At 47.1% G+C, this 12,096-nt stretch overlaps 1 protein-coding gene across 1 annotated transcript in view; it reads left to right on the forward strand.

Annotated features, from left to right (window-relative positions):
- The window catches only part of QARS1 (glutaminyl-tRNA synthetase 1), a 36,387-nt gene extending 31,025 nt beyond the window's left edge, over positions 1 to 5,362 (forward strand). Inside the window, exons 21-24 of the mRNA XM_060239381.1 lie at positions 2,916 to 3,043; positions 3,365 to 3,431; positions 4,024 to 4,149; positions 5,133 to 5,362. Of these exons, the coding sequence (XP_060095364.1) occupies positions 2,916 to 3,043; positions 3,365 to 3,431; positions 4,024 to 4,149; positions 5,133 to 5,183 (372 nt within the window). The 3' untranslated portion in view covers positions 5,184 to 5,362. The remainder of the gene's footprint in view (positions 1 to 2,915; positions 3,044 to 3,364; positions 3,432 to 4,023; positions 4,150 to 5,132) is intronic.
- The last annotated feature ends 6,734 nt before the right edge of the window (positions 5,363 to 12,096 follow it).

The following is a 12,096-nucleotide window of genomic DNA, read 5'->3' on the forward strand; positions in this document are numbered from 1 at the left end:
CAGTGATATTAACCATCACTGGTCTGCATTTGTGGGAAGCGTCACTGAGAGGTTTTGGACTGGATCATATGGTGCTGTCAACTGTTTGATTCCCCACTCCTCTACATGCAGCCAGCTGGATGGCCTTGGGTCAGTCACAGTTCTCTCAGGCCCACCTACCTCACAGAGTGTCTGTTGTGGGGAGAGGAGGGGAAGGCAATTGTAAGCCACTCTGAAACTCCATTGGGTAGTGAAGAGCATGGTATAAAACCAAGTTTTCTTCTTCTTAGGCAGATCATGAGAAGGAGAACAGGGAGGGTTGCATCAGTGTTTAGTACTCATGGCCTTTCTTACACACTCAGGGAAATACCCTGGGGTCAGGCAGCAATTTTTCTCCAGACCAATTTTGTGAGGGATCCTGGAGGGGGGGGGGGTTTGTCATCTCCTAGGCATGGAGCAGGTGTCACTGTGTGTGTAGGTGTAGGAGTCACTGTGTGCTGCCCCAGGCTGCCCCCACAACCTGTCCCTGCCCCCCCCCCCGAGATCTTAAAATGAGGGGTAGGTGAAGGCCACTGCCGCACTGCCCCTTCTGCTCACCTGGGACCTGGGTGAATGAAAGAGGTAGTGCTTTGGAGTGTAGCTGCACTGCCTCTTTTGTCCACCTGGGACCTGGGTGGGCAAAAGGGGCAGTGCGGTGCCTCTGTCTCACTCTGTGGCCCAGTTGCTAACAGGCCACGGACCGGTACCAGTCCACGGCCCAGGGGTTGGGGACCCCTGAACTAGATGACCCTGGAGGTACCTTCCATTTCTATGATTCTTAAACTTGGGAAATAAATCAAGATAGAATATGAAGTGGAGGCTACATGCACATTATGCCACCTTGAGCCAGAAAGGGCGTGATATAAATTGCTAAGTAATGGAACTATTCAGGCCCTCATCTTTTCCCATTATGTGCCCTGCCATTAAAACTTGCAGACTACAGAGATTTGACTGAGGATGCTTTTAAACTCATGTCATTCTTGATTTGGCTGAAATTTGAAATGGTGGTGGTTTTTGCACCCATCAGATTATATCTGTGGATGGAAGGATATCCACCTGGGAATCATTTATTTATTTAAATTTATATGCCGCCCACTCCATGGATCATGAGTTTCTTGCTGCTCCCTCCCCCCCCCCCCCCGCAGCCCCAAACACCCAGCTAATGCTGTTCCTGGGGGAATGGGAAGGCTGAGCGGAGTTGGGGTGGAAGCAAGCATGTTTGAAGCCTGGCTCCAAGCATGCCCACTGCCGCCCTGACTCCCCACTGGAAGTCGAGGCAGGGCTATGCTTGGGGTGGCAGAACCCCCAGCTCCGGCCCTGGTAACTTGACACCACATTCCTCCACCATTTTATGGCATTTAGAGTTTTTAATGTTCAGTTGTTCATAAGTGGTTACCCTTTTCCATTGGGCTGGGCTGAACAGTGGCACATGGGATGAAGGGGTGTGGGCAGCTGGGCATTTTTGAAAGTGGTCACCCTTCTAAAGAAAATGCCCCTGGGCCCAAACATAATCTCTCGAGGTTTTTTCTTTCCCTTCGAAGAATGCTCTTAATGACTCGTGTCTTCTGGCATTTTAGGATGTCTGTGGTTTGCTTTTAGTTTTCATTAGTATTCTGGTTCTGCAGCAGTATTCTTTAAAGTATTTGCGTACAGTAGAATAGTTTGTTCTGTGTCAGAAGCCATTCTGTGTCTTGTTTTCTTGTTGAATGAGTGGGATGCAGAGTAAGTACTTCATAGAGGCAGAGAAGCCACCTTATGATTGCTAAAAACCACAGACTATGTTCTTATGTCCATCAGTGGCTATTAGCCACAGCGTATTGGTGGAACTCTCCGTCTGGGACAGTGATGCTCTGTATTTTTGGTGCTTGGTGGGAGGGAAACAGTGGGAGGGCTTCTAATGTCCTGACCCTACTGATGGACCACCTGATGGTACCTGGGTTTTTTCTTTTGGCCATTGTGTGACAGTGTTGGATTGGATGGGCCACTGGCCTGATCCAACATGGCTTCTCTTATGTTCCCCTCCACCTCCTGGCTCCCAATAATGATTTCTTTAGTTGGAACCGGCTTTTCTTCCCAATGGTGGGCCAGCACTTAGGGCAACTTACTGTTTAACTGGGAAAGAGAGGTTTGAAACTGGGAGAGGCCCTCTGCTGCTGCCTTCCCAAGAATGCCCAAAATAGCCATTTTGTATTAGACTGCAAGGAACTTCCCCAAAACAAAAGCCTCTAAAACCTTTTATTAGGACTAACCAAAATGACACCTAACGATATGCAAGCTATCAAGTTCTCCGGAACATCAAGGTGGATGTCAAAAGTCTAGGTCGCAGGCGGTGGGACATGATAGTAAAGCCTCTTTGTACATTGTGGGATGCATAGCTGAGTTCATTGGGATGTTCAAGCAAGCTCTCTCTGGGTCATGGAGTAGCGGCTGCTGCTCAATGGTGGAGAATGCCCCAGTCCTCAATTCCTGGCTACTCTCAGTACATAAGAACATAGGAGAAGCCATGTTGGATAAGGCCAATGGCCCATCCAGTCCAACACTGACACACAGTGGCCAAAAACCCAGGTGCCATCAGGAGGTCCATCAGTGGGGCCAGGACACTAGAAGCCCCGTCAGTAAAAGGATCAGGTGGTAGATGATATGGAAGACTGCCACCTGGGACCCCGGAGAACCATTATCAAAGTAGACAATCCTGACCATGGTGGACCAAGTGTCTAGCTCTGTATAAGATGGAGAATCATGTGAAAGGCATATAATCTCTGAGCACTCCTCCTTACCTTAATGAATGAGAATGTGCCCTTACAGTGAAATTGGGGGAGACCCCCCAAACCTAGATGAAATGTGATGGCAGAAAGAGCAGAGGGGCCCATGGAGCTGACTGCCCCTTCTGTATCTAGGACACCAGCGGACGTGTGCAAGAGCTAGAGGTGACCTGCACGAAGTCAGAGATGGCAGAGAAACCCAAAGCCTTCATCCACTGGGTGTCGGACCCTCTGGTGTGTGAGGTTCGACAGTATGAGCGACTGTGAGTATTGAAGTGGGAGGATTGATTCTGAGCATACCAATGCACTGTGGGTGGGTGGGGGGAGAGCTTGGAAAGCTGGACCCTCTACAGTTCTGCGGCTTGATTGGTTCCCATCCTGTCTTCTCCTTGGCAGAGCTACTGAGTCAAGCCTCTCTTCCTTCTACTGGCTGAGGCTCCTCCCCCTCCTGGTCCCTTGGGGAAGGAAGGAAAGAGCCAGAACTTCCTTTGCCCAGTTCCCTGGATCCCATAGGAGAGATACAAAGAAAGCACCTTTAAGACCATCGAGTGCTAATGTTTTAAGCATGTTTATTTGGTTTGCAGGTTCCTGCACAAGAATCCTGAAGACCCGACGGAGGTGCCAGGAGGCTTCCTGAGCGATGTCAATCCTGTGAGTGTTGGGTCTAGATGAGCATTTCTTGCTGAATGGAGAGGGGGGGAGTGCCTGGGAATGAGAGGTGTGCTCAAGGAAAGGACCTCTTACCGGACCAGAAAGCAGGGCTCTTTGTTGGATGCCTCACGGTTCACCAGCACTTGACCTGGATGCATTCTGTGGAGAGGTAGGTGTAATCAGAATGAGGATTCTTGTATACTGAGAGTGTGTAGCTTTTCAGGATTAGTCTGTGCATGCTTTGATGAAGAGGGTTTGGTTATAAACACAGATGTGTTCCAGGTGCAGGGGAGTCTGCAATGCTGTTATTTGCTGTACTGTACAATTCGGGTGGGGTAGCAGTGTTGGTCTGAAGCAGCAGAATGAAGTTTGAGTCCAGTGGCACCTTTGAGGCTAACACAGTTTTATTAAGCAAGAACTGTGCTTGCACATGAAAGCTTATACCTTGAAAAAACTTGGTGGTCTTAGAGGTGCTACTGGACCCAGACTTTGTAATGCTGTTCTATAAGGATGGAGAAGAGTTTTCAGTGTTTCAATCTGGGAAAGGAGGTTCTAGGGGACATATCATGTTTTTCCCCCCCTTCCCTTTCAGAACTCCCTCTTTGTGATTGAAGAAGCCCTGGTGGACCGGTCTGTACGTGAGGCTAAGCCCTTTGACAAATTCCAGTTTGAACGACTTGGCTATTTCTCAGTGGATCCTGATAGCACTGATACAAAGGTCAGCTGTAGAAAGATGCAGAAACCTAGAAGCAATCCCATTCTTTTTTTTTTAGGACAGATTAGAGGGATGCATCATTGCAGGAGTTCCCAAAATGGAGCCCATCAAGGCTTTTTTTGTAGCAGGAACTCCTTTGCATATTAGGCCACACACCCCTGATGTAGAAGAAGAATAGCAGATTTATACCCCGCCCTTCTCTCTGAGGCTCAGAGTGATTTGCAATCTCCTATGTCTTCTCCCCCCACAACAGACACCCTGTGAGGTGGGTAGGGTGGAGAGGACTCTCACAGCAGCGGCTTTTTCAAGGACAACCTCTACGAGAGCTATGGCTAACCCAAGGCCATCCCAGCAGGTGCAAGTGGAGGAGTGGGGAATCAAACCAAGTTCTCCCAGATAAGAGTCTGTGCACTTAACCACTACACCAAACTAGCCAATCTTCCAAGAGCTTACAAGGTTCTTAGTACAGGGCCTACTGTAAGCTCATGGAGGATTAGCTACATCAGGGGTGTGTGGCCTAATATGCAAAGGAGTTCCTGCTATACAAAGTAATTATTTTGGGGGGGCAGAGGGGGGGGCTTCTGATTGGCCACTGGAGGCATGACTGGCTGTGCAGATTTTTAAAAAGTTACTTCAGTGACAGCTGCCACCACAGCACAATGATCTTTGCTGCATTACTGTGTGTATGTATACAAGAAAATAACTTTAAACAATACATTCATTTAAAAAGGCACACTGTTAAACAGAGCTTCTGCCTGAAATGCAGAATAGTTATTATTCATATTATGCATAACTTCAATCCCTGATATGTTTTGGTTGGCTCTGCCTTCGGTGGCAGCCATTTTGCTGTTGCACCCACCACTCTGGGTCAGAATGCCAAAGGTCCCCACAGGCTCAAAAAGGTTGGGTGACCTTTGGATCACCGTCTTAAAATGGGGAGAGGGGCAAGATAGCAAAAAGTGCCCTATGTGCTCTTTCCCCCACAGCTTGTGTTTAATCGGACAGTGACCCTGAAGGAGGATCCCGGCAAGGTGTGATGAAGTTTCCCTGGCGGTTCCTAGTGACACCTCAGGTTGCTCCAGGCATTGCTTCCCCTCTGCATGGCTGGGAGGAGGTGGACATCCAGCATCAGCACAGCAGTCCGCTCCGGTGCCACAGTTGCCTTAACGCACATATGGGATACAGGCCTTTCCTGTCAATAAAGAGGAACCCTTCACGTTTTGTGTGTGGGAGCTTTGGAAATAACTTCTTTCACTTTCTTTTTGATGCAGTTGACTTACAAGAGCAGTGTCCATCAGTTTATAGACAGAAGCAAAATTGGCACTCTAGAGCCTTCCTATAAACAAGGGGTGTCCAACCGTTTGGCTTCCCTGGACCACATTGGAAGAAGAAGAAATGTCTTGGGCCGCCCATAAAAGACACAAACACTAACGATAGCTGATGATGAGCTAAAAAAATGTCCATGCATAATTTTCGTGATATCTGCCACCACATATAAGCAGAAGGGGGGGATCAGTAAAATATTGTAAGCTGCCCTGAGCCTGGGCTGCATGTGGCCCTTGGGCCAAAGGTTGGACAAGCTGGCTATAAACTGTAACCATGCAGTCACTCTTTAAATCTGCAAATGGCAGTTTCAAAGAATTTGCTTCTCCACATACCCTTTCCTTTCTTCGTGTGTAAAATTTATCGCAACTCATAATCAATGGTCCCTCTAAGCTGTGGAGTTTTGTGAGCAAAAATTTTACTTTGTGAGCTACTAGCATTAAAGTTGTGAGGTACTGCACAAATTAGGTTGCTCTGGGGCAAAAATGTGTGAGCTGGAGGCTAAAAAACTGTGAGCCAGCTCACACTAACTCAGAGGGAACACTGCTCACAATGTACTAGTTTCTATTGAAACTGCTCTGGACAGGAAACTAATGTCCCCAGGAGCCGCAAACAGGTGATTATTAATTATGATATCTAATAGCTCTGACCTGAGCTTGATCTAATCAGAGTTGGTCCTGGTTAGTACTTGGATGTGAGACCACCAAGAACATCCGAAGTTTATACGCAAAGGGAGGCAATGGAGAACTGCCTCTGTATGTCTTTTGTGTTAATCCTACAGGGTTGTCATAGATCAGTTGCGATTGGTCAATACTTTCCACCACCATTAGCCAAGCGTTGGTTCCCTTTGCACATAATGAAATTTGTGCATGAGGGTCTTTCATGGCTTCTGCTTAGGCCTCTGTGAAGCCAAGGGAACCCCCTTGGTTTTCAGATGAGTCTAAAATTATCAAAATATACAGGGGAAGAATATCTGAAAAACAGGCATGGCATAAGCAGACTTTGAAAAACTCTGGGTGGAGTTTAACTACTACTGTGGGTTGCCACAGTTACCATACTGGGCATCTTGGTGGAAGACACAGGGATGTCTTGCAGGGGCACAGAACTGGTATAAGAAAGCAACTGGGCCCCCCCTTCCCTCTTTGTCCCTTCTCCTGTATTTCTTTTCATTTATACCCTACCTTTCTCTTCATTGGGACCCAAAATGACTTCTACCATCTCTATTTTCCCTCATGACAGCCTTGTGAAGTAGGTCAAGCTGGCAGGGTGCACCTGGGTCAGAGTCACCCAGCAAGCTTCCATGGCAAAGTGGGAATTGAAACCTGGGTCACTCCAAGATCCTAGCCTGACCTTTTAACCACTTTTCCAAGCTCTGTTAGTTCAAGCCTAAAGCTTCCAAATGTAATACACTATCAATCATCCCTTGCTGGTATAAACCTCCACAGCTTCTTCTCTTGCTTCCTGTTATGTGTTTGCCTGGGCCCGTTTTTCTCGGAAACGCAAGGCACAGAATGTGTTTCTTCATAATGGAATCAGTTTACCCAACCTTCCCATGCAACGGTCACCTCGAGGCTAGACTACTGTAATGCCCTCTACATGGGGCTGCCCCTGTGCCGAACCCGGAAACTGCAGCTAGTGCAGAATGCAGCAGCCAGACTGCTATTGGGCCTACCTCGGTGGGAACATGTGCGGGCTGGGCTGCGGGAATTGCATTGGCTGCCAGTTATTTACCGAGTTCGTTACAAGGTGCTGGTTATTACCTTTAAAGCCCTATATGGCTGAGGACCTGTTTACCTTAGGGACCGCCTCTCTCCATATGTTCCCCAGAGAGCACTGCGATTCAGCTCACAAAACCTTCTGGAAGTACCTGGGCCAAAGGAGGCCAAACTAAAAATAACCAGAGAACAGGCCTTCTCTATAAAAGCACCCCAATGGTGGAACCAGCTGCTGGAAGAGGTGCGGGCCCTACGGGACATTAGCCAATTCCATAGGGCGTGCAAAACTGCCCTCTTCCGGCTAGCCTTCCAAGATGGAACCTGAAATGAACACCATGCCATCACTAACATCAACAATCGAGATAGCAATAAGATGAGATTATTTTAGATTGATTTTAGACTTTTATATTATGTAAATTTAATGGTAAATTTTAAATGGTACAGAAATGTATAATTGTTTTATTGTTTAACATGGCTTTTGCCACACTCTGTAAGCCGCCCTGAGCCTGCCTCGGCGGGGAGGGCGGGGTATAAATAAAATTTTATTATTATTCCCATCCAATAAGTCTTAGGGCCCAGAACTGTTAGGCCTTAGCATGTAACTGGGTTTGAAGAACTCATCACTGCCAATAGTGACAGTTTGTGCCTTCAAAAAAAAATGTGTTTGATGTATATGCTTTCCCTCGCTCAGCTACTGGTAGCCTAATACCTGAACTGAGCCTTCCTGCCTATTTTTAATGGACCGTCATTCCAGGTAGTATTTTTTAAAAATGCTTAGGAACAAATGAGAGCACAGAGGCACTGCTGTTAGGTTACAAAAACTTAATGAAATGTAATTACCCCACCCTGTAGCTAAGCTTTCCAGAACAGCATTCCTTATTGTTGCCAAAAGAAAGGTTATAAGAATGCAGGGCCAGTGGTTGGAGGCTCAGAACTACAGGGGAGCTTTGGCAAAAGAAGCAAAGGATGCCTTTTCTACATACCAGAGAATTCCTGGTTCACACAGCGTGTCCACTCGTGTTGCTTTTCTTTGTAGTCATGGAGGCTAGAAACTTGGCTTTTCTTTAAGAGAAAGAATGGGACTGCACCAATCAACACTCCTATGGCTGAGCCTGTGGTCAACTCCATTGCTGTGGTCAGCAATGGAGAAAATCAAGAGAAAAGGGTGAGACGTATCCTGCCAGCTTGTAGGTGATGAAGACTAAGAGGTCACTCAGAGATATATACAAAAACAATCACAAGGTTATAGTGACCAGAATTACTATAAATTATAATATGCTACAATAAATTCTGAAGGTAAAGACAGTATTTGCTATTGACAGTAAGAAATATTACAATTTCTTCAAAGTATATAGGATTAAAAAAAATCATGAGTTGTAGAATCCCAATAGACAGGAAGTTGACTTGATGCTCCAAATATTCTTCTACCAAGGGATACTCCACTGTTTATATGTCCATATGAAAAATTTCAGTGAACTAATTCTCAACACTTCTTCATCACTCCAAAATTCAAAAACATTCAGACAAATTCTTCATACACATTTAACAAGGACACAAGGTCTCTACCACAAGTTTTAAACTGACATTTGCTCAAAATGGCTCAAGGAGTGCTGAAGAGAATTTACTCATATTATAATTTATAGTAATTTTGGTCGCTAACCTTGTGGTTGTCTTTGTATATATAGCTTGTAGGTGATAGCTGAAAAGAAACATCTTTTTAAAATGTATATAATTTTAGTATTTGTGTGTGCATGCGTGTGTGCATGCATGCCTGGAAGTTATGGCCCCTACTGGGGCTTGGATGTTTTTCAGAGAGGTGGTTTGATATGCCTGCCTCTGTGTCCTGGCCATATCTTTTGTAGAGTGTAGGCTAACAGGTACACAAACTCAAAAAAACCCTCATGCATTCTACATGAGCTGCACAAATGTAAAGTCCACATAATACAAGCCTTAGTTCATAGATTGGAAACACAAAGAATTTGCCTCTCCACATACTCTTTCCTTTCTTCGTATGTCATCCTTTCATTACAGACCATTCTGGGACAGCCTATCAAATTCAGCAGAGTGCTGAGGTACCCCTATTGAGCTCATCAATCAAGAGAGGCAAGTGCAGAAAAACCCAGCAGACCAGAAATTATCGAATTGATGACACAGCCAAAGCCTCTATGAGAATTGCTCACCTGTTACACCAGAGATTATGTCCCCTAGGGTAAATACAACATGAGTTGGCCTTGATTGGAATATTCTTACACTGGTATATCAGTTTTATATTGTTATATAGCCCCAGATGCTGAAATACAGTGCGGTGGGTGGGGTATAGCGTTGGGCAGCCCCCTAAAAGAATAATGGATTGGATTTTTACCCCACCTTTCACTGGGAGTCTCAGAGTGGTTTACAATCTCCTCTTCCTTCCCCTTCCCACAACAGGCACCCTGTGAGGTACGCAGGGCTGAGAGAGCACTTTTGAGAACTGCTCTTGGGAGAACAGCTCTTCTAGAACTGTGACTGACCGCCAGCAGGTTCAAGTGGAGGAGTGGGGAATCAAACCTAATAGCCACTGATGGACCTCTGCTCCAGATGTTTATCCAATCCCCTCTTGAAGCTGTCTATACTTTCAACCACCACCACCTCCTGTGGCAGTGAATTCCATGTATTAATCATCCTTTGGGCCTGTAGGAATGCAGGGGTTCCGTAGGAGATAAGTTGAACTGGGGGAAAAACCCTTAAAGGTTTTGGAAACTGTTGTCCTAGATCATGAAGACATAAGAAGAGCTCTGCTGGGTCAGACCAGTGGTCCACCTAGTCCAGCATCCTGTCTCACACAGTGGTCAACCAGTTCCTCTGGAGAGCTAGCAACAGGGCACAGAGGCTGAGGCCTTCCCCTCATGTTGCCTCATGACACTGGTATTAGGGTTGACTGCCCCTGAACATGAGGGTTCCTTTTAGTCACTGGGGCTAGTGACCACTGATAGACCTAGCCTACACTAATCTATCTCACCCCTGGGGAGAAAGTTGCTTTGCAGAATCTCAGCTCTGGTCCTCAAGGGATGTAGAGAAGGTAATCTTGCGTGCCCTGTTGTCAAAGACAAAGAGCATTCTGGGGCTTGCTAGCCTTCCAGCGTGAACTCACCCACAGGCTCCAGAACTGGTACTAGTCTTCCATGATCGGATGCAAAGACTTATGAGATTGTATAAACAGAGGCTCCTGCTCTGAAGGCCAAGAACATTTTCTTTCCAAAGCTTGCGGGGAAAATATCGTTGTGCAATCGGTACAACATACGTGGATACATCTAATATGCACTATTATTTTTTTCGCCTGCAGCAGCATTCCAGATGCCCAGAGCGCCGGGCCCTCCCAGCTATCCGCTCGCCCTCTAGTCTCCAGGCCAAGCTGCATCAATTATGCTGCCGGGTTGCTAAGTGATTTCCACCACCCCTTACCCCGGAACTGGCAGCGATGCCACTGGTCGGAGTCGCCAAAAAACACACGACGCCACCGCTCACTTGCAAGCTCCATCTCGCACGCGTGAACGGCAGCAATCTCCGGCCTTGCCAACCGAAAGGGCACCAGTTTTACGCCCCGTCGCTCACCTTTGCCCTCCGAAGCGGCGCGGTTTCGTAGTGGCGCCTCCATCTTCGCCCGGCTCGCCTCAGCCATCGCTCCCAAGTCAGGCTAAAATCTGGGGTGGGGGGTCACTGCACCTTTAAACTCCTGCACATTTTCTGCTGTGTATAAACACCCAGGTCTATTCGCAAAGTTACTTACTCCAGGCTCTTTTTAAGGTGGGCTGGAAAGAGTTGCAGGCAGCAGCAAAAGAGGCATTCTGTGCCTCCCCCCCAGGGTGCCCCCTCTCCGCTGACAAAGATCACCAGCCCCAGGCCGGACGATTTCGGGGCGCAGCAGATGACTCGATTTCGGAAAGAAAAGAGGCAGCTCTCTGGGCGCGGAGTTTGTCTGAGCAAGGGCGGCTGAAGTGTCACCGAGGGATGGCCCATGCCACCTTAAGGAGCGGTTGTTGGTGCTGTGGAGTGGGAGGCTGTCAGCAAGCACATGGAGATATTAAAGCAGCCTGCGCTTTTCCTCTGCAGGCAGCGGTAGTTGGGTTGGTCTCTGGGGACGGGGGAGGGTGGTAGCCGGCTGGCTCTGTTTGGGGACCGCTTCTGAGGGAAGGGAGTAAGGAAAAGGCACCTGCTGGAAGATGCACAGCTACTATCTCTCCGTGAACGTATACACCAGCCATGGGGCCTGTCCCCTAAGGGCTAAGGCGAGTAATGGGCTTTCCCAGCTCTATAGGTTAAGAATAGCACTCTTGATGCAGTAGCAAAAACTTCAGACTGATTCTAGTAAAGAGTGTGAGTACCAAATAACAGGTATCCTTTTAGTTAGCAGTTTTTAAAAATGTTGCTCTTATTAGTAGTAGCTTCTGAAATGGTATTCACTGCACATCTTGTGTGTTTTCTCCTCAGCTTTATGAGGCAGGCTGTTATTCCTCTCCTTGTATGTAGATAAGGAATTGAAGTTGAGAGATGGTACACTGAATTATTTTGAGGTGCAGTGACAGAGGGTGTCTGTAGGCCTGGTACCTATATCTGTTAGGCCATGGGCTGCAGTGTTTTTCTTCTCCCAGGCAGAAGACAAAAACGTGTGGCAAAGGAAGAGTCAGATCTGGAAGGTAGTTCCCCAGCTTTCCCATTTCCCAAGGAGCATCTCATGGCCTAGCCTAGCTGCTTTAATTCTCTTTCCTGGGTAGTTAGGAAGGAGGGGCATTCAGTCTTTGCCAGGTATTGGGAGAGGTATCTCATTTACCTGAATCTCTTCTCCTTTCTTAAAAAAAAAAAAGTGGGGGGAGACCAACCCTGGTCCCTGTTTTCATTTTTCTGTACTGATTGTTTTGTGAAGTCAGTGAAATAA

This window comes from Heteronotia binoei, chromosome 5 (assembly GCF_032191835.1).
Source record: "Heteronotia binoei isolate CCM8104 ecotype False Entrance Well chromosome 5, APGP_CSIRO_Hbin_v1, whole genome shotgun sequence".
NCBI classification, from domain to species: Eukaryota; Metazoa; Chordata; class Lepidosauria; order Squamata; family Gekkonidae; genus Heteronotia; species Heteronotia binoei.